This window comes from Delphinus delphis, chromosome X (assembly GCF_949987515.2).
Source record: "Delphinus delphis chromosome X, mDelDel1.2, whole genome shotgun sequence".
In the NCBI taxonomy this organism is placed as follows: domain Eukaryota; kingdom Metazoa; phylum Chordata; class Mammalia; order Artiodactyla; family Delphinidae; genus Delphinus; species Delphinus delphis.
This window is the reverse complement of record NC_082704.1, coordinates 81,182,674-81,209,405: the sequence shown is the minus strand read 5'-3', so window position 1 is coordinate 81,209,405 and position 26,732 is coordinate 81,182,674. Positions and strand designations below refer to the sequence as shown.

General features: G+C 47.4%; 1 protein-coding gene across 1 annotated transcript; it reads left to right on the top strand.

Annotated features, from left to right (window-relative positions):
* The first annotated feature begins 535 nt into the window (after positions 1-535).
* Positions 536-26,732, top strand: GNL3L (G protein nucleolar 3 like). The gene is made up of 16 exons (XM_060002922.1): positions 536-632; positions 2,864-2,932; positions 9,372-9,412; positions 10,243-10,350; positions 11,085-11,201; positions 11,941-12,024; positions 12,555-12,690; positions 13,652-13,755; positions 15,489-15,633; positions 17,667-17,754; positions 18,240-18,414; positions 18,501-18,643; positions 18,952-19,088; positions 20,841-20,968; positions 24,488-24,707; positions 26,322-26,732. The coding sequence occupies exons 2-16, from the start codon at positions 2,914-2,916 to the stop codon at positions 26,402-26,404; spliced, it is 1,728 nt and encodes a 575-aa protein (XP_059858905.1). The 5' UTR covers positions 536-632; positions 2,864-2,913; the 3' UTR covers positions 26,405-26,732.

Genomic DNA, 26,732 nt, shown 5'->3' with positions numbered 1-26,732 from the left:
CAGTTCTTCCGTCTGTAGGCCTGGCCGTGGATCTGCGCTGCAGCAGAAAGAGCTCTGAGTGACTCCCTCAGGGTTCCTCTGGGACCCCGCAAGCCGGGACGGTTGCTGGGAGCAGCTAACCTAGTCATTTCAGGTGGGTATACTCAGCAAAACATGTGACCCTGGCGGCCATTTTCTCACACCCTGCCCGTCGCCATCTTCCGTTGTAGACAAAGGCACCGACCCCCCCCACCCTTGTCTGATGCGGCCTTGGCGATCACTTGGTCACTAAGATTCGAGAACATACATATTTAGGGCCAGGCAGAGGCCCGCAGACAAGAACTTGTCTTACAAGTAGGTTATATGCCCACACCAGCCAACGAACCGCTGCCGCCTCCCCGCCTCCCCCCCTCGCCGCCTCGCCGCCTCCCCTGCTCGGCTATTTCCTTACCTTACGGAGCGTCCGGGAGGCGGGGCCACCGCGGCCCCGGGGAAGGGACGGGAGGGAGCGAGCTGTCAATCCTAAGCCCCGCCCCCGGGTACGCTCACAGCGAGGCTGGGATCCGGAAGTCGAAGTCTAATGCTGCGAGCGCAGTCTGTGGGCTGACAGTGTTGTACTGTCTTCTCTTCTCAGATCTTCGCCGGAAGTGGAGGTAAGGCACGACTCTCTTTTTTCGTGGTGAGCGCTCACCCAGCCGGCCGCGCCGAAAGGATCAACTATTTCAGGTGAAACCCGAGGCGCCCTGTGCCCTGGAATAGAGAGGTGAAGAGTCGGGCTCCTTCCAGGGTAGAAGGGCCCGGATGAGAGGCAGGGATTGCTCGCCTGTGGACATGCGCCCAAACACATTCTTGCGGGGTAGAGGGGCACGGACGCACCTCATCTGGACAGGTATAGACCCCTGGACACACTGTATGGAGAGTTACAGACCCCACTTGTGTGGAGAAGCGTCGAGTGCCCTCCTCCTTTTAGGGTAGTGAGGTTCCATTCCGTATTTTCCCGGTGTAGACAGGCGTGGACACCCCGAAGGTGTGGCGACATCGACCCCACCCGTAAAGAGACACATCTCCCTCCTCACGAGGCTGAACGGCGCAGATTTCTACTGGCGCTAAGGCACACAGATCCACCTCAGCGCACACCTTTTCCCTTAGGCAGAGGCTTTGATGTATTTACCCCCACCCCCGCCTGACGACCAGAATAGAGGAGCTCCGAAATTTTAATATATAGAGGAGTGAGCCTCCTTCCCTTAGCGTCAAGACCTAGAGACCTCCCTACCTCGCCCCCGGGTAACTAATTGACCGATGTCTCGCCCCCGCTCCTGCAGAGGCGGTAGACCACCCCTCCCTATGTGTTTGGAGGCACAAGTCTCATCCCACAGAGAAGCACGCAGATTTACCCCTTCTAGGCTAGAGTGAGTCCCCATTATGGAAAATCAGATCTCACCACCTCCTCCCCAGGTGCTGGCATACTGAATTTGTAAAGGCTTGACCCAAAAATGCCCTGCAGCAAACAACAGCAGACCTTAACCCATGAAGAGACAGTCAGAACTGCCTCTCCTGGGGTACCCGGGGAAGAAGGGCTCAGATTTATTCTCTTTTTTAGGTAGACACAGATCATCCCTCCTCTCCCCCCTTCCCCAAGGATTTAGAATCACCAACTGTAGGAAAGGAGAGACCCCAAGGGAGCAGAGAGGTGCCCTCCAATGTTGAGAAGCAGTGACATCACTGATCACCCCATAGTGCGTGCATATGGGCTACCCCCTTATCCGAGGTAGAGGAGCTCAGATCTTTTTCTCCCTATCCAGGAAAAAAACCCACAGGAACCCCCCCCCCCACCTACTGTAAGGGCCGTTCCATTGAATGTATAGCTGCATTCCCCCCTCCCCCATGCAGAGAACCAGAGGTCCTTTTCCTTCAATATTAACACGCTGCTGACTTCAACCCGTACACGAGATAAACAGATCGTGCCCCATCCCATCTCCCATGGAAGGGGCTAGAGTAACCCACTGCGGGCAAGGTGCAGACCCCATTCATGCAAAGCTGCATAATTCCCCCCTTTGTTAGCATGGCACTAATGTCACCTTGTAGTGGAGATTGGTATATCAGTCCCATCTCATGGCCCTCCCTAGGATAAAGTGATTCAAAGTACCCCCCAGCCCCGGTCCCTGCACAACTTACAGATGTAGACTTGTGCTCCTCTCCCATGCAGCGGAGATGCACACAGCCACTGTGCCGGTTTATCTAGTTCCTCTGTATCCTGGAGTAGAGTGACAAAAGGCATCCTGCCCTCCTCCCCCCTGTCACCAAGGAACAGACCCCAGCCATACATACAGGTGCACATTTTTCCCCCCTCCCCCAAGATTTTGCACTGACCTCAGTCCACATAGACATACAGATAAAAAGCCCTATTCTGAGGTCCCTTTTCCCCAGGGTAGATTCCTGGGATATGTCTTTTCCTCCCACTTCCAGGGTAAATGAGAACCCCCTATTTGGGGAAAAGAGGTGCAGTTAATACCCTTTGTAGAAACAGATTGTCCTTGCATACCACTCTCCCCTTAGAGAGGTTTAGTGCTAGTCCCTTACCTGGGGTATCCTATATCTGATGCATTGAGGCACTGACTCCACCCAGGAAGAGAGGTTTAGACCTAATTTCCCATTGGGTAGTGTGACACTACCTTCCCTGTAATATTATTATTATAATTAATTATACTCAGCCATACCAGGTGCCAGCTCCAGTATAACCCCTTCTCTCAGATTCCTCTAATTGTTAGGGCTTCCTTATCATGTTCTTTAACATTTTATTTTGCCTTCAGGGGGCTCAGAAGGGGCTTATAGCATTGTGGTTCCTCTCTCTGTCTTCAAATTGGTTCTTCTCTCATTCCAACAGGAAAAAAAAAGCCTGCAGATTTGAATCTACCTGCTTTCAAGCTAGTCATCATGGTGAAACTTAGACACAGTGAGTTTCTTTTACCACTTCTTCCCAATCCTAAGCTTTAATGAATATTCATAGTATTTTAAAAAATTTCCCAGAATGGGGCTTCCCTGGTGGCGCAGTGGTTGAGAGTCCTCCTGCCGATGCAGGGGACACGGGTTCGTGCCCCGGTCCGGGAAGATCCCACATGCTGTGGAGCGGCTGGGCCCGTGAGCCATGGCCGCTGAGCCTGCGCGTCCGGAGCCTGTACTCCACAACGGGAGAGGCCACAACAGCGAGAGGCCCACGTACCGCAAAAAAAAAGAAAAAAAAAATTGTCCAGACGCACAGTATTTGTAAATTGTCCAGTCAGTAATAGTATTTGCCTACCAGTGTTGTTGTGAGGATTTAATGAATTAAAATAGGTAGAACACTTAGAACAGTGCCTGGCACATAATAAGTGGTCTGTAAGTATTAGCTTTAAAGATTCAGCCTTCATTTCTCTTTGGAGTTTAGCCCCTCAGAGGATGCATACACTGTCTGCCACTGAATTATTGTCTGATCTCTCTTGAGCTTTGGATTTTTCTTACCTATGAAACAGACAGTGTGGATACATTGCTGTTCTTTCTGCCTTCAGGACTCTTTCCCTTTCCTTCTCATCCTTTAATGGGATAACTCTTGCTTGTTTTTCAGATTTCAACTTATACATCATTTCCTCTGGGAATCCCTCCTGTTAACCTCCTCCCTTGGTTTCTACTTGTCTGTGTACCCACAGGAACCAGGGCTGTTGACTCTATGATTGGGTCTGTCTCTTTCACAACACTGTTAACTTCTCACTGACATCTGGTTCATCTTTGTGTCCCAAGGGCCCAGCATGACCAGGCATAGCTATTTGGCACTTACTGTATGCCAGGCACTAGAATGTCTCAATTAATAGTGCTAACTCAATCCCCCCCTCCTCCCACCATGATGCTTACAGCCTAGAGGGAGAAGACAAATGTGATACATGGACTCTTCCTTAAAAGAGGGAAGGCAAAGGCAGTAGGACAGGTCTGGTTCTGTGCTTCCCTGCCTTTATCCTGCTATGGCCCAAGCAGAAAATGATAACATTTGGATAGCACACTGGATAGACTGGATGAGAATTGTGCAACCCAGTGGCCTTGTATTCTGTGTGAATTGTGGCCCTGCCTATGTAGGGCTTGGTGAAAAAAAATTCACTTACTTTATATAATCATAAAAATTTCATCAAGAATCAGACTTTGGTTATGTTAATACCAAAAGCAAATAATCATTTTTTCACATAACACAAGAAAAGTGAACAAAAGTAGTTATACTCTATTTAAGAATATCAAATACAAGATAATAATAGAAGTATTATTTTTTAATTAATTTTTATTGGTAATAGAATTATTAATAGTGATGAAAAACAATAATTACCTGGTGAAATAGAGTGTATGCATACAAAGGAACCCTGGCAGTTTAAAAAAATGAGGAAGTAGTATATGGAAAGACTATTATATGGAAAAACTGTTAGATGGAAAGATCTCCAGGATTTGTTAAGTGAAAAAAGCAAGTTGCTGACAGGAGTACATAGTATGTTACCTTCCCTGGGAGAAAATGGAGGGAAATAAGAATATAAATTTGTATTTGCATAAAGAAACTGAATGATGCATCACAAACTAATAAAGTGGTTTCTTGTGGTGAGGGGACTGCAGTGGCTAGGGACAAGTGTGGGAGGGAGATCTCTCAGAATACATGGTTTTATTTTTATTTATTTTTCATAATTTTTATTGGAGTGTAGTTGATTTACAATGTTGTGTTACTTTCAGGTGTACAGCAAAGTAAATCAGTTATACTTATACATATATCCACTCTTTTCTAGATTCTTTTCCAACATAGGCCATTACAGAGTATTGAGTAGAGTTCTCTATGCTATACAGTAGGTCGTTATTAGTTATCTATTTTATATATAGTAGTGTGTATATGTCAGTCCCAATCTCCCAGTTTATCTCCCCCGCTTTCCCCACTGGTGACCATAAGTTTGTTTTCTACATCTGACATGGTTTTACTTTGGAACCATCTGACTGTATTACCTGTTAAAGAACAATCATACATATCTGCATTAGTGGGAAAATGGTGAACATTAAATTAAATAGAAAAACTTTACATGTGCACACAAAACAAAGACTTTCACTGTTAAATTGCAACTGAAGTCTTGATCAGACTAACTAGGATGATTGCAGCGGAAGATGGGGGAGGTGCTTCATGGTGCAGCTCCCTGCACCCTGGGCTAGAGATACCTTGGACCCAAATGGTAATGATAATGATTAAATCTGGGAAGGTTATTGAGAAGCCCTAGAAAGAGTGTTCACATACAGTTTCAACTGTTGTATGTTTTTGAATGGCTATTAAAAAGGAGGGTACGTTTTATCATTTAAAAGATTTACAACCATCAGTGATTGGTGGCACAGGTATGTAATCCATCGTAATGACAGACTGGAATGTAAGCTGCACAGGGAGGGAAATAGGGTGGCCGTTGAATAAAGAACCGAGTGGCGCCAGTGTTTTGGAAGTCTCTAGGAGGTTGAACAAATGTGCTTGAAGATAGTTGAGAGGGGTGTCTGAGATTGCTTTCTGAAGTACAAGCAGTTATAGATGATGATCATAGATGTCACCAATGCAATGCGTGGGCAGGTGGCTACATGGAATGGGGATGTCAAGGAAGTGGGAAACCTGAGCATTGGAAGGGGCCCAGTGATCACCAAAGTTGCCCAGGTTGATGATGGCAGGAGTTCAGTTGAAAGTAAAGCTATGGACTTCCCTGGTGGCGCAGTGGTTAAGAATCTGCCTGCCAGTGCAGGGGACACGGGTTCAATCCCTGGTCCGGGAAGATTCCCACATGCCGCGGAGCAACTAAGCCCGTGCACCACAACTACTGAGCCTGCACTCTAGAGCCCGCGTGCCACAACTACCGAAGCCTGTGCACTCTAGGGCCTGCGTGCCCCAACTGCTGAGCCCACATGCTGCAACTACTGAAGCCTGTGCACCTAGAGCCTGTATTCTGCAACAAGAGGAGCCACCGCAATGAGAAGTCTGTACACCACAGTGAAGAGTAGCCTCCGCTCGCTGCAACTAGAGAAAGCCCACGTGCAGCAACGAAGACCCAATGCAGCCAAAAATTAAAAAAAGATAATTAAGAAAAAAAAAGCTATGAGCTAGGTGCTTCAGTAAAAGAGGAAAAGTGACTCATAGGTGACAGGCATAGCAGCAGTCTCAAAAAAAAGTAGGATTCCCCCCTCCCCCCTCTTTTTTAACAAGAGAGAGAAATTGGTTTGGCAGTGGTGAGTCTGCAAGATACCTCCTGCACCTACTGGCTCCAAGGTATTCATGTTAATATAAATTAATAGCCACCTTTCAAGCCTGCAGGTGAAGCAGTGTCCTCAGGGGAGAGCTGAGTCTCTATTAAGGCAGGAGGTTGAGGAATTGTTCCCAAGAAAAGATGGAAGAATTAGGGGAGTGCTGATCTCCTAAGTGGGAGTTTCAGAGGGCATAGTGGGAAGTCGGATGCAGGGGTAGATGGAGGATGGGGGCAGAGTCACTGCCAGGCTGGGGATACAGGGATGTAGTGGGGTGAGAGTATGGGAGATGATGGATGAATGGAGAGATCCACCTTTGAGTATTGATATGAGAGTTGGTGGATGGAGATATTGGTGGTCAGAGAGATTTAAGGAAATTCTTCAAGGTCATATAGCTAGGTAGTTATTGAGCCAGAACAGGAACCTAGGTATGGCTGGCTAAAAAATGGTAGCTGTTTTCTCTCTGAAGCTATTAAAAAGCAGTAACAGCGGCTCCTGGGTGTTGCAGTGTTGTGAGTGGTGACTGCACCCCTACCCTCTTCCTCGCTTCTCCTCCCCTCTCCTTCTCCTCTCTGAAGCAGACGTTTTTCGCCACTTTAAGTGATGTATTTTCTTTCATCGTGTGCCTGTATCCAGTGCAGGCCCTCATTTTCCAGGGAAGTTAGGCCGATGGAAATTGTTGAGTAAAATGGCCAGACCTGGTTCCTTCCAAACCTCACATTCTTTTCATTGCAACATGAGTACTTTGGAAGAAAAGGAGACTTGGGATCTGATTTTTTTTTTGTTATGGGGAAATTAGGCCCATTCACATTCATTATGATAACTAATATGTTTGGTCTGATTTTTACCATCTTATTTTATATTTTTTGTTTGTTTCTTCTTATTCCCTTATTACTTTTAAAAAGTTTAACAAGTTAAAAAGAAATCCTCCACCAGGACTTAAAATTACGTTGGTAATTGCATTCATATTTATATCAAGCATAACTAAATTTTTTTTATCACTTTACCAAAGTTAAATAACTATTTTTGCCCTACTCTTCCAAAGTGAGACCTTTAGCATGATTTTATACTTATTTTTGCTGGCATACTTCCTCAAGTAGTTTTACCAGAAAGGGAACACAGGTGGTAATCTTTGCACATGTCTGTCTTTTACCTTCACGTAAGAGTGAAATATTGATCAGTTATAGGAATTTAGCTTGGAACACGGTCCCTTGTCTCAGTACTTTGTAATGGTTATTCTTCTGTCTTAAGTGTTCAGAATTGTGGATTTGAGAAGGCTGTCTGCTTCTCTCACATTTGTTGGGAATGCCTTCTGTTTGGAAGTTTACAAGATTTTCTCTTTATCCTTGGAGTTCAGAAATTTCATCAGTGTATGCCTAGGGCATATGTCTTTTGTTAATCTTGATGCTCCATGCGCCTTTCTAGTCTGAAGCCTCAGTCCTGTTTTCAACTTGGGAAACTTTCATCTATTATTTAAAAAAATAATTGCTTCTCCATTTGTATCTTTTCTCTTTCTGGAACTCCTGTTAATTTAGATACTAGCTCTCCTGAGTCCATTCTCCATTTTCTGTTTTTACATTTTTTTTTTTTTAAGTTGTGGCGCGCGGGCCGAGCAGTTGTGGCTCGCGGGCTCAGCCGCTCCGGGGCATGTGGGATCCTCCCGGACCAGGGCCCGAACCCGAGTACCCCACACCGGCAGGAGGACTCCCAACCACTGCACCACCAGGGAAGCCCCTGTTTTTACTTTTCTTTGGATTTTTGTCCTGTTTTAAGCAAGCTCTTCCCTTGGCCTTCTAGCTTATTAATTTGGTTATTAGTGATGTCTGTCTGTTCTGTTTTTCACTACATCAATTGAATTTTTATTCAATATCAAATTTTGGGAATCTTTTTCTCACACAGTTCATTTGAAGTATCTTCTTGAATCTCTTTAAGAACTTGCAGTAGTATTTATTTAATTAATTAATTTATTAAAAAAATTTTTTTTTGGCTGTGTTGCGTCTTTGTTGCCTCGCATGGGCTTTCCTCTGGTTGCGGCAAGTGGGGGCTACTCTCTGGTTGCAGCAAGTGGGGGCTACTCTTCGTTGTGGTGTACGGGCTTCTCATTGCAGGGGCTTCTTGTTGCAGAGCATGGGCTCTAGGACACAGGCTTAGTAGTTGTGGCACACGGCCTCAGTTGCTCTGCAGCATGTGGGATCTTCCCAGACCAGGGCTCGAACCTGTGTCCCCTGCGTTGGCAGGCAGATTCTTAACCACTGTGCCACCAGGGAAGTCCTGCAGTAGTATTTAACTCCTCTGTTTCCTACATTAACTCTGCTTTGGCGTGAACCACCTAGTGTGATTGGGGAGCCTGTTCTCTGATAATCTCAAGCTGCTCCTATATTTGTTTGTAGCATATATCCTGACCTTCCAGAACCTCCCCCTGTAAGAATTCCTTTAGCCCCCTTGCAAATGGTGGGAATTAAGGGAAGCCATTCTTTCTGAGAGGCCAGCTGTGAAGGAGATGACAGACGGGACTCCTCACTGAAGTGGGAAGAGGCCCCTTAAGTTGCTGGGCTTTGTTAAGGCGTGATTGTAGAAGGTGAACTCTCTCCTCCTTAAATCAAAGGGAGGTTGCAGTTTAGCTGTGTAGCGCAATTCCCTTTGGAGGCAATGACATGAGCAGGGTCAGCAGGAAGGGACAGTTCTCTCCCCATGTGCTGAGGGCATCTACTCTGGCTTAGCTGGCTGGGACTCCTCAGAGTCCCTAACCAGGGACTAACCAGGGTCCCTAACTCTAACCCTAACCCTCAGATCACTTTCCCATGCTACCAGCCCCCCACCTCAGCCTGGTGCCAAAATTGTTGAGCTGCCCCAGCTAGAAGTTGGAAGAGAGAAAGGAGTCAGAAGCGCACCTTCAAGTTGCTCTCTTCACAGGATTCCCTTAAGAATTGTTTCAGTTTGCACTGAATACCCCGAACATTTATATCCAGTACCTCCTCTGACACTGTTGCTGCCAGCTCCGTGTCTGTCTTGTGCGCCTAGACAGACATGGTGTCTGAGGCTTCCTTAGGTTCCCAGTGTGGCCTGACCTCCATTAAGGTTCAACAAATGTTGGGTAGGTGGATGATGGCTTTTTTTTCTTTCTTTAGAAAATAAAAAGCCAGGTAAAAGTTCCAAAGGCTGCAAGAAGGTAAGTTGGTTCCACGCTCAGGTAAGGTATACCCATTGTTGACGACAAGGTCAGGAACAGGTTACCCACCCTAGAAGAGGCCCACAAAACCAGGTAGATATTGGGTGACTCCAAACAGAGCACTGCATTGGAATCAGTAGATCTGGCTTTCCCTCCCTCTCTGGGTTGCTTCAGCAGAGAAGCAGCAGCATTTATTAAGTTCCCACCACAAGCCATGTACTGCTTTGTGCTTGGTTTACCTTGGTTAGGGATTGTCATCATCCTATTTTTTAGATGAAGAAACTGAGCCTCAGTGAGAAAGTTCTTAGGTTCAAGGTAGCACAGCTAGGACTTGAGTCTGTCTAATTCCCAAGTCCCTATTGCTCATGGAGAGGAGGGAGGTTCAAACAGTCTTTGGCCCCAGCTCCTGGATCTTCTGGTCCTGCTGGGAAAGTTGTGGACACGTAGGACTTGGGTCAGAGCAGCAGTTCTCCAACTTTAACTAGCCCTCCAGAATCACCTGGAGGGCTGGTTAAAACACAGATTGCTGGGCTCTACCCTTGAGTTTCTGATTTGGTAGATCTGTCTTGGCATCTGATAATTGGTATTTCTAGTGCCTAGGTGATGCTGTTACTGTTGTTCCAAGGGCTGCACGTCCCTGCCTGGCTAGGGGAAGAAGGGTCTTTTTCTAGTCAGATGGGCAGACCTCTGGGGACAGAGCCCTTTTTGTTTGCTTCTCTCCTCTTTTCCCCAACAACTACACTTCTGAGCAGCTTTAACACCCGCTGGGAAGGGTGATTTCCATGTGTTCATTAAGTCTGTTCATTTTTTCCCTGTTGTGTGGTGACCAGCCTGCAAAGCAGAATGGGAAGAAAGCAGCCACCAAAGTGGCCTCCGCTCCCCAGTTTGTTCACTCCAATGATCATGCCAATCGGGAGGCTGAATTAAAGAAGAAGAGGGTAAGCCCTTTCCCTTGGAGAGAGAGGGCCTGGCTTGACTGCCAGGTCTACAGAAATGTTGAAAGGCAAAGGCCAGAACTGTTAGGGTTGTTGAGGCTGTTTGTGGAAAGGGGAAGAGAGGGCAGTTGCCTTGATACTTGATTTAGTGTCCATTTGCTCACCTCCCAGTCCATGGCTGTCTGGTTTATGTTCTCATTGCTCCACTGGAATGACCCCTGCCAGCCTCACCAGCATGTTCTCTGGTATCAGACTCATGGATAACTTTCTTCCCTCATGTTATTCAACTTCTCAGCATTTGAGACCATGATTTTTTTTTTGAAACACTCTCACTTTGGCTTTCCTGTCATCTCACTCTCCTGGATGTCCTTTCTTTTCTGCTGTCTCTTGCTGCTCTGTAAATGATGGAGCATCCCAGGACCTTGTTTTCTTTTCCTCTCTGGTCTTAAGTGCTTCCCGCTACTTAGAACACATTCTCTCTCAGCTTCACATATCTTCCTTGTATTAGTGTCTGCCATACTTTCCCTTCCTTCATCTCTTTGTCTTTTTCTTTCTCTCAAACCCCTTATCTCTTGCTGTCATATCTTCTCCTTTCCTGTATCCCTGCTCCTCCCACCTGTGCCATGTCACACTGTTTTCTCCCTCTGTCACCTGCTCCCTGTTACTCTTGGTCTTCCATCCCTCCCTTAGACTGCAGACCTAGTCAGCTACAGCCCTGGTGTGCGTTCACTTGTTAGGTTGAGGAGATGAGGGAGAAGCAGCAGGCTGCCCGGGAGCAAGAGAGACACCGACGCAGGACCATTGAAAGCTATTGTCAGGATGTCCTGCGACGCCAGGAGGAGTTTGAGCGCAAGGTAAGAGAGCAGTCTTTGCCCCTGGGTAGGACTGGTGTGGGTTTGCTCAAAAGCATCTTTTGCCATTGATCTGTGAAAAGGAAAGAGGAAGGGTGTGAGATTGTTGGAGGGGGAGTAGAGAATCAGTTCAGAGAGGACGGGAAACAGTAGGGACATGGAGGGAGGGTGAGAGGGAGGTGAAGAGCCTTATCTGTGACTGGACAACCCTGGTTAGGTCCTTTCTCCCAAGCTGGAACCCAAAGACTGGGGTCTGGGAGTGGGGAGGCGTTGGACTAGGGGACAGGGGGAGAGAAGGAATGAGAACGTGAGGGGAAAGTTAAGAGAAGAGTCTTCTTTCTAGGACCTCTTACTGCCTTTCTGGCATATAGTCTCATCTCACAGAATATATACTTTCCAACTTAAAGTTCCTTTTCTAATATAAAGTACACATTTTGCTTCCTCCATCCCACATTCCCCATAGATTGTTTTTCTCACTTATACCTCCCTCTTACATTCCTCCCTTATACACTCAGGTGCAATCCCAGGCCTCTAGCTGGTGCTCAAACACACACTTACAAATAGGCACACACATGGACCATGTGGGTCTATCCTTTCTTCTTCTAGTTCCTGGCTTTGTTGGCTGATACAAGCTGCTCTTTGGTGGGCTGGGACTCACATGGCTCTCCCAGCCTCCCATGGTTGCCAAAGACAGCTCTCACTCTCTTTCCTCCCCTGGACCATTGTCTTTTTTTCCCTTTAGGAGGAAGTTTTGGAGGAATTAAATATGTTTCCTCAGTTGGATGATGAGGCCACAAGGAAGGCTTATTACAAGGAGTTCCGTAAGGTATGGAGGCCCATTTTTTAAAAAAATTTTTATTCATTTATTTATTTTTTGACTGCATTGGGTCTTTGTTGCTGTGCGTGGGCTTTCTCTAGTTGTAGCGAGCGGGGACTGCTCTTGGTTGCAGTGCGTGGGCTTCTCATTGTGGTGGCTTCTCTTATTGCAGAGCACAGGCTCTAGGCATGTGGGCTTCAGTAGTTGTGGCACACGGGCTCAGTAGTTGTGGCTTGTGGGCTCTAGAGTGCAGGCTCAGTAGTTGTGGCGCTCAGGCTTAGTTGCTCTGCGGCATGTGTGATCTTCCTGGACCAGGGCTTGAACCCGTGTCCCCTGCATTGGCAGGCAGATTCTTAACCACTGCACCACCAGGGAAGTCCCGGGGGCGCATTTCTTAAGGCCCTTTAGGGAGGGCATCAATCCAGTGCTGTCTCCTCTCTGCTTCTGTTTTTCCTAAGATGGAGACCTCTTCTTTCATGGGCCTGTTGATTGCTACCCAGTTCTTTCCCTGCCTTCATCCCTCATTCCCTGCCCTGCAGGTGGTGGAATACTCTGATGTGATTCTAGAAGTCCTGGATGCCAGGGACCCATTGGGCTGCCGCTGCTTCCAAATGGAGGAGACTGTCCTGCGGGCAGAAGGCAACAAGAAGCTGGTCCTGGTCTTGAACAAGATTGGTGGGTATTGGGCAGTATTGGGTAAGGCAAGGCAGGGACCAGGACTTGTTGAAAAACTAGCTTGGACCAGACCCTGACACCCAGCAACTCAGTGGTATCCATAACAGTTGTGCAAGGTAGGAATTCTTGTTTGAGTTTTTAAAGCCAGGGATTTGAGAGGTGAAGTCACTTGTCTAAACACACACACACCACACACACAGTACAGCAGAAGTTGGGAATGGAGTTAAAGCCTGTCTGCCTTTCAGTCCCCTGTTTTTGCCATTTTGAGCTTTATCTGTGACTGGCCAACCCTGGAGAGTTCCTCTTTTCTCCCAAGCTGGAACCCGGACACTGGGGCAGAAGAGCACATCGGCTCACGAGTCACTCAGGTCTGGGTCTCATCCCAGTTTTGCTGTCTGTTTTCTCTGGGATCTTGGACAAGTCATGTCACCTGAGAGCTTCTGCTTCTCTAGGTGTAAAATGGGCTGTGATTGTCCCAATCTCATAGGATTGTTGGAGAATTAATGATAAAGTGCTTGGTACATACATGTTCAGTTCTTCATAAATGGTAGCCATTTTTGTCAAGGTTATTCTTTTTTTTTTTTTTTTTTTTTTTTTTGTCAAGGTTATTCTTGACATTTGGCCCAACCTAGAATGATCCAGGGAGGGGTGGGAAGCACTGTCTTTGGGAGGCCTCTGGTACCCTGGGCCCCCTGGTCTGGAAGGAAGGCATCTAGGACCATAGAGCTGTTTACCCATTCTCCTTGAGGAAACAGGTCTCCTCAGGGAGGGCCAACTGGTCCCCTAGACTAGACTGTCCTTTCTAACTCTAACCTGGGGACTGGACAGGGACTGTCAGTGCTAGGGAGATATCTGTTGGCAGGAGGTGGGCCAAGTCTTGGATGTGGGTGGCTGCATCTTTAGAGTGAGCCATCGAGGTGATGTTCTCCTTTCCAGTCCTCTCTGTTCCTATTTTCCCCAGACCTGGTCCCCAAGGAGGTTGTGGAGAAGTGGCTGGAATACCTTCGGAATGAGCTGCCAATTGTGGCTTTTAAGGCCAGCACCCAGCATCAGGTCAAAAACCTGGTAAGCTGGGGCCAGGGACATCTAGCCTCTTTCAGGGTAGCCTGGGGCTACACTGTTTTCTAATTATATCATTAACATAGAAATGTGTTTTCAATGTAAGATATTAAAGTATACAGAAACATTTGTTGCTTTGATGGAGAGAAACTGGGTCCTGGGGGACATTTGTTTTTTCAATTTTGTACCAGGTATAAAACTTATTTATTTAAAAAAATAAAGTAGAAAAAATAAAAACAATTACAGTTGACCCTTGAACTAAACAGGGGTTAGGGACATCCACCTTCTGCACAATGGAAAATCTGTGTATAACTTATAGTTGGCCCTTCATATCTGCAGTTCTGTATCTGCAGATTCAACCAACTGCGAATCATGTAGTACTATAGTATTTACTAGTGAAAAAATTTGCGTATAAATGGACCTGTGCTGTTCAAACCCGTGTTGTTTAAGGGTCAACTGTATAGATGGAAGCTTGAATATCCTTACGCTGGTACCTCTAATTCCAAACTCTTTTATCCATATCCAGAAGTAACCACCATTGTTAGTTTGGTGTGTATCCTTCCAGATGTTTTTCTGTGCTTTATATTATATGTGGATGTGTTTATAAAGAGAAAATAGTGTTTACGAGTATCATATATGTCATCCTGCATTTTGTTTTTTTTTTCCTTGAAGATCTTTCTATAGAGTTCTACCTTTTTGATGCTAAATAAAATTAGTTTCCAATTTTTTTTTATCATTATAACCAGTACTACAACATGCACTCTTACACGTCTTGGCTAGTGGGCAAGTGTTTGTGTAGGTTGGGCACTGAGAGGTAGAGTGGCTGGGTCATAGGCTTTTTGCATTTTACATTTTCCTAGTCACTGACAAATTGCTCCCCAGCACCCCACCTCCTCCACCCCCACCCCTCAGTGGCTGTACCAATTTATCTTCCCACTAATGGGATAGATGAATGTGTGAGAGGGCTTATTTCCCTACACCCTTGCCAACATTTGATATCATTAAACATTTAAATCTTTATTCATCTGGGAGAAACATGATATCTCCTTTATAATTTTTTGGCCTTTTTCATGGCAAAAATGTGATAAGCATCCTTTTTTAACAGTTTTCTTTCATTTGTGTTCCACTTCAAGGATATAGCTCCTTAATCTGTTTCTTATTAATAGATATTTAAGTCAATTCCTATTTTGAAGTACTGTGGTAGGTAAGTAAGGACAGAAGAAGAGCCGAAAGGGCATTGTAGGCAGAGGAGGTAGCATCAGGAGTAAGGAGATGGAGGCCGAAATGACCTTGACCTGTGTGAGGAATCAAGGGAAGGTAGACTTTATGTGGGCCAGGCACCATCTCTTCTCTCCACAGACAGGGAGGCAAACGTCCCCACTGTGTAGGCGAGGTTCACTGAGGCCCAGAGAATGAAATCAGAATTTGCCAGGCACACGCCTGTGAGAGGCAGAGCTGAACTCAAACCTGGCCTGCCTAGAGGCAAGGATGCTATCCTGCCCCTGCTGAGGGAGGCAAGAGACAGGCAGGGACAGAGAAGACTGGAGGTGCAAAGACAGTGGAAAAATAGGCCTTGTGGAAGCAGGGAAATGGCAGGTATTCAGGGCCTATGTGAGAAGCCCTCTGCTTCAGGCTGGGGGTTTCAGTGATCACAGGGAGGCGGCCCTGAAAGTTGGAAATCTGAGCTGAGACCACATCTCCCACCTGATGCCACTTCTATAATACCCCTCATTTTCCAGAATCGCTGCAGTGTGCCAGTGGATCAAGCCTCTGAGTCACTGCTGAAGAGCAAAGCCTGCTTTGGAGCTGAAAATCTCATGAGGGTTCTGGGGAACTATTGCCGCCTGGGTGAAGTGCGCACCCATATCCGTGTGGGCGTTGTGGGTAAGGCCTTGGGGGAGGTCATGGGACCCAGGCTTCTTCCTTGTGCAGGGGCTTCATTGGGGCAAAGCATTCTGGGAACTTCATGTTACTTTTGTGGGGGGAGGAGAGGAACTGTTCAGGAAGGGTCTTGTGATTTGTAATTTGGATAGGTGGATGTGGGAAGGCATACTCAGGATCACCACCATGGTTTGAGTGTTAGAACCATGGACCAAAAGTGCGGGGCCGGGCTTGGAGTTGGCCTCATCTCATTCTACCAGAGCTGTGGGAGGGAGGGGTGAACACCTCCCTTTCATAGATAAGAACACTGGGGCTCAGAGGAGGGAAAGGGACTTGTAGGGCTCAGCCCTGGGTGAGACAAGGCAGAGCTGAGGCTCAAACCTGGAACCCAGGGTACTGAGGGAAGGCTGGTGGGAAGGGAACAGGGAAATTGAGAGAGGCAGAGATAGACCCGCAGGGAGAGGAAGTGAAGGTGGACACTGAGAAAAAGGTATAGATTTGCATACCTGAGTAGACACAGAAGATTTGAGAAGCCAAATGGTGGGATTGGTGGGGAGTGGAAAGGGAAGACAGATGTGAATGACAGAGGCATGCAGAGAGAGGGAGATATGATCACAAAGAAGTGTGCGCAGAGACTTGCAGAGAAACATAAGAGGGCTAGAGACCCTCCCATGTAAGTAGAGAGGCAGACATGTATACCCAAGGAAAGAATGAGTGAGTCAAACACAGGGATAGAGAGAGATTCAGAGGGAGATACACATAGAGGCAGGAACAAAGATGCAGACACAGAGGAATGCACCCCCAGACCTATGCACACATACAGATCCACAAACACATGTACACATCCACATGTATGGAGACATGTACAGACCCAGAGGCAAAATACATGCAGACCAAGCTCTTCCCATACACTCACCCAACTCCGCTTCCCCTCCCCAATGAAATAGAGCCACGGAGAGACACGTGCCCGGATACACTCGACCCTCAGACATAGTCACGCCCCAGAGTCACAGAGACAGATACACGTCTATGATGAGACGGATATATATGTATATATAGAGAAATAGAGATACAGAGGGCATTAGGGAGGCACAGAGAAAAAGAGACACAGTGGAACACGTACGGAAGGACATACATGTAGAGAGACAAGCCCATGGAGAGAAGGAACATGTACAGAAAGAGCTGAGAGGAGCTGACATAGAGGGAATTACAAAGAGGTAGAATTGGTGGGGTGGGGAGAATTAGAGAGAAAGGACAATGGCCAGAATGAGATACAGTGAGACAAACCGGCAGAGAAAGAGGTGCTTAGATACACAGAGATACACAGACAAAGAAAGATGTGATAGAGAAAAAGATGGAGTGAGAAAGACAGAAATGGGAAAAGCAGTGGTATTTAGAATGAGAACAACCAAGAGACAGAAGATATACAGAGACTTCTATACATGAGGGATATATACACAGGCACATCTGTGAGGGAGCAGTACATGTGTAAGTTCTAGCACACAGAGAAAGAGAATGGTGGGAATGAGAGACCCAGTGAGGAAGAAATAGACAAGGACATCCATAGGCTGAGAGGTGCTCACAGATGCCCAAACAAAAAAACACGCACCACAGGCAGAAAGCTGCTCAGAGACTGACATCTGGAGATGAGCTCCCCCCACCCCCTGCCAGGTGAATTATATACCAGGATGGATGATTCTGTCTTACAATATTTCCCAGTATCCACCCTCCACTGGATTTTGTCACAGAGGCCTTGCTTTGAGCGTCTTTCCCAGGCTGTTTGTAGGTAGGAGGTGAGTGCCACATCTAGAAAGAGGGACACGTCTAGCCAGGTTGCTCACATATGGAGGAGAGGGGTAGAAAGACCATGGAGGGGGTTGGTCAGGGCCTTGGATGGGAAGGCAGGAGGCCAGGCTCTGTTTTTGGCTCCCCCATGGCCTGGTCACACTGCCCCTGCCTGGGCCTCCCACACACAGGCTGTCCCAGATATTCTTGAGGACCCTTCCTGCCCTGAGCCATCTGCTGCTCCTTTGTAGGCCTTCCCAATGTTGGGAAGAGCAGCCTGATCAATAGCCTGAAGCGCAGCCGTGCGTGCAGTGTGGGAGCCGTTCCTGGGGTCACCAAGTAAGCACCTGCCTGCTCCCCCACTTCACAGATCCTTCACCCTACCATTCCCCCAACTCCCACGCCTTCAGCCCCTGTCCCTTATCTTGGACCAGCCTTTGATTCTTCCCTGGGCATGGGAGTCTCACTAATAGCCCTCATTTACCTGGCACACCCTGGCTGTGGGTCAGGCACCCAGCTGGGTGTTTCCCCCACTTAGCTCCTTGAAGCCTCCCGACACCATGCAAGATTGGGCTCTGAATAAGCAGCTCCACTTCCTCGGTGAAGCAACAGGCTCAGAGAGTCAGAAGCTTGCCTGTGGTCCTGCAGCTCAGTCCCCGGTGGTGGAGGCTAGACTGGAATCAGACCCCATATCTCTCCGCCTTCACCTGTGTGCCATCTGTCCCACCCCTTCTCTCAACTGGGTGCTTGGAGCCTAGAGGATGCCAGGCACATCTGGGCTTATCACCGTCCTGTGTCCTCATATCTCCCCTCTCCCACCCCAGGTTCATGCAGGAGGTCTACCTGGACAAATTCATCAGGCTGCTGGATGCCCCGGGCATTGTCCCAGGACCCAACTCGGAGGTGGGCACCATCCTGTGCAACTGCATTCATGTGCAGAAGCTGGCGGATCCTGTGACCCCAGTGGAGACCATTCTTCAGCGCTGCAACCTGGAGGAGGTACGCGGGCCTCTTGCTTATGCCCTACCCTGCTCCAAGGGCCCTTCGTTCTTCCTCATGATTTCTCTTCTTCCTCTCTTCACCAGATTTCCAGCTATTACGGTGTCTCTGGGTTCCAGACCACTGAGCACTTTCTGACTGCAGTGGCCCACCGCTTGGGGAAGAAGAAGAAGGGGGGCATATACAGTCAGGAGCAGGCAGCCAAAGCTGTCCTGGCTGACTGGGTGAGGTGAGGAGGGGGCTAGGTGTAAGGGTGAAGCCTGCTGGGAGTCAGGCTCCACGAAGGGGATCATCTGTGTTCACTGCAGCGGCGGGGCAGCCTAACTTCTTGGGTAGGGAAGTCCAAGGCACCAGGTCACATCCTGCTTGGCAACTTATGCCCAGTGATTATCCAGCAGCTCAACCTCTTGTTCAGAAGCAACTGTCTGGGTTTTCTAGTTGACCCTCACTGTTTCTGACCTGAGAACTCATTCTCTCTTTGATTGGTCATTTGTTGTCTTAATGAGATCACCAATTTCTTCCCACCTCCCAATTCAGCGGGAAGATCAGCTTCTATACACTCCCACCCTCCACCCACACTCTGCCTGCCCATCTCAGTGCTGAGATCGTTAAGGAGATGACTGAGGTCTTCGACATTGAGGATACTGAGCAGGCCAATGAGGACACCATGGAATGTAAGTAAGGGCGAGTAGGTTGGCCTGCCTGGCACCTGGTCCTGCCCTAGTAGAGCCACACAGACCTGACAACAGGTCCTACATTTGACCTCCCCCTGCTCTGGCTCTACTCTGACTTGGGGAAAACTGTTTAACTAGCTTTAACCTTAATGTCTTTTTCCCACAAGGTGGAGAATTGTAATCTGGGTCATGGGAATATGGGGGTGGGGTGGGGTAGGGAGGCAGCTGGTTGTGGGCTCTTGGTAGATAGGAAAAAAATCAGCAAAGTACCTGGAACATGGTGAGGTATTTACGAAGTGTGAGGTTCCTTTCCCCATCTCTTGAGGCCTGGAGTGGACTGAGATACTCCTCTCAAAAACCCCTTCTCTCATTTTACTCCAGGTTTTGTCACAGCCATTGCATGTCCATTTCTAGATTTTTACTTTTATCCACATTGGCAGGTGAGGCATCTGAGACACAGAAAGGTGATATTTGCTAAATGGTGCATGGTCATTGACAGGCAGACGTGGCATTCAAACTAGCTCTCTTGCCTTGTTTTGAAGATTCTCCCAACTCAGTATCTAAGTGGTTAAAAGAATGGACTGCCTGGATTAAAATTTGAGTGTTGTGTGGTGCTGTACAAGTTCTTAAGCTCTCCATGTCCAATGATGTCATCTGTAAAATGGGGACAGTAGCACCCACCTGATAAGATAGTTGTGAAGACTTATTTGATATGTAAAAACACTGCCTGGCATATAGTACATGCTTGGTAAATATTAGCAGTTATTAAGATGGTTATTTGTTGAGGTATAGAAGTATGACTTTCAGAAACTCCTGTAGGAAGTTTGTTCTCTTCAGATACTCTACCATCTGCAGCTCTGGTTGATGGCTCCTTTCTTCTCTATCCCACCCAAGGAAGGTACCCGGTGATCTCTGGGCCTGTCTGTGGACACTCTGGGGTAGTGGAGAAAGCCTTGGCTGGCCTGGCTTCTAGTTACCCTGTTTCTCTTGAGGGCCAGTAGCTTTCCTTCTCTGGGCCTTTTAGTGTGCTTGGATTACAAATGAGGACAAGAGGCTTGCCTACCCCCATGTGGCTTTGGGCAAGTCAGCCCTTTTTCTGAACTTTGCTTTTCTATTAAGTGGGTAGCTGGGAGGAATTAGTGCTCACATTTTTATGATGATGCTTGACTCTGGCTGTGTGTGAGGGCAAGCAGGGCTCTGGCAGTGAGAATGTACTTTGGCAAAAGATAGAGGTCCCGGAAATTGAGAAGAGGGAGTGGTTAATAGTGAGAATTTCCTAGTTGCCCTAGTGTTGAATCTTGAAGATTAGGGATTAGAGGCCCAGGGCAATGGACACTTTTGTGGTTTGCACTGGAGGCCAGCTCTAGGCAAGGCACCAGAGAGAGAGGGAGAGAGGCCCGGTCCTGGGGAGGGAATCCCAGTAGCTGCCATTTACAGAGCAGTGTCTCAGGCCAGTGCATTTCAGGTACCCTCTGCTGTAATTCACAGCAGCCCTTTGTTATAGGGCTTGTGGCATTCTCATTTTCCAGATGAGGAAGCTGAGGCTCCAAGACCAGCTCCCAGCAGGCGAGTACCCTACTGCAAAACCCACATCTTGAATCCTTTGTCATGTGGCCTCCCAGCAGGAATAAAAGAGCCTTCCCTCCTGACTACCCTGGGCAGCGTCCACATATCCTTTCCACTGAGGCCTGACCAGGGGGCTAGTAGCAGGGAGGAGCCAGGGCCCTGACAGTGGTATTTATTGTGTTAAAGGCTTGGCCACTGGAGAACCTGATGAGCTGTTGGGTGACATGGACCCGCTCGAAATGGAGATCAAGTGGCTCCATTCTCCTATGGTGAAAATAGCAGATGCCATGGAAAATAAAACCACGGTGTATAAGGTACCTGTTCTCTTTCTTCATGGCAACACTCTCCTCTACCCCGGGCTCTGGGAAATGGTCAGTCCCTTCCACCTGGCTCCCACAAGGTCCGCCTATAATACTGGGGAGATGCGGGTTGTTCATTCATACCTTGTGGGCTCCCTGGGTGCTAGGCAGGGTGCATCCTTTGCCAAGCAATGGCAGGTCCAAGGAGGAGGCATGCTCTCTCAAGTAGCTTTCCCAGCCCAGCTCTAGCCTAGAGAGCAGGATCCCTGTCTATCCACCCGCTTCTTCAAGTTACAAACCTGGGCAACCCTGATTCTTCCTTCCTTCTAACTAGTATCCTGGATCCTATATACAGTCAGTCACCAAGTCTGTGGCTTCTCCTGCCTAAATCTTAAGAGATGCTCTTGGCCTCTTTCTATTCCTACCATTCCTGTAACCCTAGCCTAACCTTCCAGTTGTCTCCCACCTGGACATTTATTCCATATGGCAGGTCCCAAAGGTCACCTGCCCTTTCATGGCTCCCCAGGATCAAGTAGATATGCTCTGCTATGATCTCTGGAGGCTTTTTCAGCCTCTATGTCTGCCAGTCCCCCATCGCTGCCCTTCGAGAGGTCACAGTTTAGTGGTTTCAACCACGGATATCTACACTGTGATGGGAGACACACAGGCTGGGGTTGGGGGCAGAGGTTGGAAAAGCATGGATCTAAGGGCCCTAACTAACCTATACTACTTGTGGGTCAGGGAAGTATTCCAGGGGGCCTTGATGCTTGTGCCACGTCTTGAAGGTTGAGGAATTCTCTGGGCAAGGGGGGCAGCAACCTGTGGTCAGGGGCTCAGCCAGTGCGCGTGCCAAGACCCAAAAGGGTGAGAGCGTGTTATTTTGCAGAAATCACTAGTGGTCTGAGGTGACTGGAGTGAGGGTAGAGGCAGGGAAAGATGAATCTGGTGTCAGATCATTGAAGGCCTTGAGTTTGACTTTAAACCATGGGTAATAGGTAAACACTGAAAGTTGTTTATGTTTTGTGGGGGAGGGGAGGCAAAGGGTTTAAAATTTTTTTCCCATTTTGTTTATTTAAGATATTTTTTTGATTAGGTACATGGTATAAAATTGAAAAGGTAGGATATTCCCTGGCGGTCCAGTGGTTAGGACTCCACGCTTTCACTGCTGAGGGCCTGGGTTCAATCTCTGGTCGGGGAACTAAGATCCCACAAGCTGTGTGGCGTGGCCAAAAAAAAAAAAGGAAAGGTAAAGGGTATACAGTAAAAGTAAATCTCTCTCCTGCTTCTCTCTCCCAGCCACCCTGCCCCCTCCTGAGTGTCCTTTCAGAGCTACTCCATCTTTATACACACATATATATATAAAAGCAGATAACAGATCTATTTCAATGCTTTTTTAAAAAATTTTATTTATTTATTAATTTATGTCTGTGTTGGGTCTTCATTGCTGTGTGTGGGCTTTCTCTAGTTGTGGTGAGTGAGGACTACTCTTCGTTGCAGTACATGGGCTTCTCACTGTAGTGGTTTCTCTTGTTGTGGAGCATGGGCTCTAAGTGTGCAGGCTTCAGTATTTGTCTTGCGGGCTGTAGAGCGCAGGCTCAGTAGTTGTGGCACACAGGCTTAGTTGCTCCGTGGCATGTGGGATCTTCCCGGACCAGGGCTCCAACCCATGCCCCCTGCATTGGCAGGCGGATTCTTAACCACTGAGCCACCAGGGGAGTCCCAACAGATCTATTTCAATTCAAATAGTCGTATGCTGTTTTTATTGTTCTGCACATTGCTTATTTCACTTACAAATTCATCTTGTAGATTGTTCCACATGATTACTTAAAGAACAGTCCTTCATTTTTAAAAAAGAAAATTATTTATTTGGCTGCATCGGGTCTTAGTTGTGGCACACGGGATCCTCACTGTGGTATGTGGGTTCTTCGTTGCAGCGCGAGGGCTTCTCTCTAGTTGTGGCATGCGGGGGCTAAGTAGTTGTGGCACGTGGGCTTAGTTGCCCCGCGGCATGTGAGATCTCAGTTCCCCGACCAGGGATTGAACCCACGTCCCCTGCATTGGAAGGCGGATTCTCAACCACTGGACCACCAGGGAAATCCTCTGTCGTTCATTTTTGATGGCTATATAATATCTGGAAGGGTTTCTTAAGCAGGGAAGCAACATGGTCAAGTTTATGTATTAGAACTATCACTCCAGTGGCTGGGGTAAAAATCAAGTTGGAAAGAAAGGAGCCAGAGTGGAGGTAAGAAGTCCAGGAAGGAAACGGTTGCCTGAGCTCTGTAAGAAATGATGAGGCCTGCATTGGGGCAGTGGTAGGAATCACGCCATTCCCATCTTCACATAGTTTCGAAAGTCCCCCCAGTGCTTACAGGAAAATCAGTTTAAAGTTGTGAGTTTAAGGCCATCCCCTGATATTTCTCACTGAGCCCATAAGCCCCAGAACATACCATTTTTCCTCAAGGACCAGCAGTAGTTCCCTACTCCATACTGCAAATTCTAGGCTCAGGTTCAGGGCCCTGAGTAGGGCCACTCAATTGCACAACTCCATTTAGGAGTGCTATGTTGTAAATGGTGCCCCCTCCCACCCCCGCAACCCCGTAGTTGTACAGTGTGGTAGCCTTGCCTTTTACCCACTGTAGTGTAGCAGGTAGTCATACATACAGAATCCTGACTGCTTGGGTTCTCATTTATTCTACTGCTTACTAGCTGTGTGACCTTACGTGCCTTGTTTGTCAAAGACATTGTTGCAAGGATTAAATGAGTTAATACACAGGTGTGTGTGAGTACATGTATACATATACATATGTATGTATATGTATAACACACACATATATGTGTATGCTTAGAAAGGTACGTGGCACATAGTGAGCTTCCTGTCAATATTACCTTTTACTGACCACATGTACCTTCTGTTACAGCCAAATAGACACCCTTTTGGGTGCCCAGGTATGCTCTCTGCTTTTCCAGTGTTCAGTCAGGAATGACCCTTCCATTAGCAGAAGTATGTTGACCACCACCATCCCCTCAGCCTCTGTCACTTACGCTGCATTTCTTTGGTGGGCACTTACTACATTCTAACTTGAGGTGTGGTTGTGTTTTTTCCTCTTTAGCCTGGTTGCTTCCTGAAGGTGGGACTGCATCCGAGCCATTTCTCCAACATTTCCCCATACAGAGCTAGGCACAAAATTGGTGTCAGAACATATTTGTTAAATTGAGTAAGACCTTGAAGGGTCACTTGAACAAAGAATCATTGAATACCAATTGTCATTGACAAGTAATTCTGCTTTTTCATTTTATTCTTGTAAAAGCCATGCAAGCTACCTACTGTCCACCCTTATTTGACAGATGAGCAAATTGTGGCTGAAAGGATAACTAAGCACCTGCTAGTCTGTGGTGGAGCCAGACTTGAAGCTTATTAGTTCTGTGTGGCTCCAAGGCTCCTGTTCTTATGCAAGCCTGTCCTTGCCTCCTCTGCAGAAGTCTTTGGAGGTACTCTGGGGGCCCAGACCTCACTGTTGTCCTTTCTTTCCCCAGATCGGAGATCTCACTGGGTATTGCACCAATCCAAACCGTCATCAGATGGGGTGGGCTAAGCGCAATGTGGACCTTCACCCCAGGAACAACAGCTCAGTGGATGTCTGCCCAGTGGACCGCCGCCCGATGCTACAGAGGATCATGGAGACAGACCCCCTGCAGCAGGGCCAGGCTCTGGCATCTGCCCTGAAGAATAAGAAGAAGCTCCAGAAGCGTACAGGTAGGGGCACTTGACCACACCCCTGTGCTCCAAAAAGAACCTACCTGAGGCCTTAATTAGGGGCTCCTGAATGAGCATCTCCATATGTCCAGCCCCGGGCCAGGATTAGGGGGCAGGGAGGGGTTAGGAGGCTTACCTGCTAGCACAGTGGTTCTCAAACTTTAGCTTGTATTAGAATTGCCTGGAGGGCTTATTAAAACACAGGTTTCTGGGACCCACCCCCAGAGTTTCTAACTGAGTAGTTGGACCTTGGGTGGGTGGGTGGCAGGGCGCTGAGAATTTGTGTTTCTAACTGGTTGCCAGTTAGTGGTGATGTTGCTCCTCTGGGAACCACACTTGGAGAACCACTGGCCTAGTTTTATGTATCAAATACCCACCATTTATTTATCACCTGCTTTCTATGTGTTAAGAAGCTTTCAGGCTATATATGTTTACTTTATCAATAGGCGATATATTCAAAATACAAAGGGTACAAAAGAATATACAATAAAATGTCTCCTTCCAATCCCGCAGTCTTTCAGGCATCCCTCCAGAGGCAACCAGTTAATTTCTTGTATCTCATTCCTGAGATAGGTACACAGGCAAATATCTGTATATTCTTTGTTCTCTTTTTGTAGACAGAGGCTAGTCTCCTGAACATATAGTTTTGCCACATCATTTTTCCACTCAATATATATTATAGATATTTCCCCATCAATTCACAAAAGAACTTCTCCCTTCATTTCAATGGTGGTCTGCTGTATGGCTGGTCCATTTAGGTCTTCATGCTATACTAATTTTCACTAACTCATTGCAAAAGTCTTATTCTCATTTGTTAAGTGAGGAAACTGGGGCCCAGAGACATTAAGTGACACACTCAAGGTATTTGATGGGGCCAAAATGCAAACCTAGATTTGACTGATCCCATGAGCCCTGTTCTTTGAACTAGACTATGTTCATAACCATTCGCTCTTGGCCTGATTCCACGCTGAGTCCTGGGAATACAGAGATGAATTGCTCTTGAACTGCTGGTCTTATTGGGGAGTGGAGAGGAGACGAGAAAACAGACATTGGCAACACAAAGTGATCACTGTGAAGACATAGAAAGCACAGTGCGGGAACCTAACCCAGCCTGGAGGTCGTGGTGGGGTAGGGGTGATCAGAGAAGGCTTCCAGAAGGAGGTGATGTCTGAGGGGAATCCTGAGGAACAATAAGGTGTGGCTGGAGGATGGAGGTGAGCATTCAGGCTCAAAGCCCCTACTGCCATCCTGCCCCTTTGCCGTGAGAGCTTTGAGGGTCATGGCAGAGTGCTAATAAGTTCAACACAGTAAAAGAAAACAGCTGTTTTGATACTAGGAAGAGAAAAATACTTGAAGCTCAGTACTCTGACACTCTGAGATACAAGCTATTTTGGGGTGATCATTTCATAGGTAGACAAATGGGTCTTCCTGTGAGGCTGAGCAGTGGCTGCCATTAGCTCACCAGTTGTTTTGTTTAGTGTTGGGTGGGGAGGGGGCGGTTAGGGAGCCAGTTTGGGAGTTTGGTGCAGACCAAGGTAAATGTAGGCTAGCTCCTGCAGGCCTCCTGTTGGCAAGCCAGCCACCAAGTGACTGCCCATTTTTCTCCATCTGCAGATAAACTCGCCAGCAAGCTGTCTGATTCCATGATGTCCGCCCTTGACCTCTCTGGCAATGCTGATGACAGTGCTGGTGACTGATCCACTGATCTCACCTCCTTCCCCCACTCCAAGCATCAGTTCCAGTGGAAATAACAGATGAAATGGTTTGCTTCTCCCTGAAATTAAAAAAGCCCCTTCCCCCAACCCCCCTTCCCTCCATTCTCCGGGAAAAAAAAGTCCCAAGTGTCTGAAACTGACAAACCCAATACCCTTATTTAATCTGTACTCTGTTTTCAAGAGAAATTAAAAAAAAATTATCAGCAGATCCCTTATGCTAACAATTTATCCCCCACCTTATAGGTTGGGCTGGTTGGAGGGCCGACCCCTCACAAAACCTTCTTGGAGAGCTAAACATGCAACTGGAGGC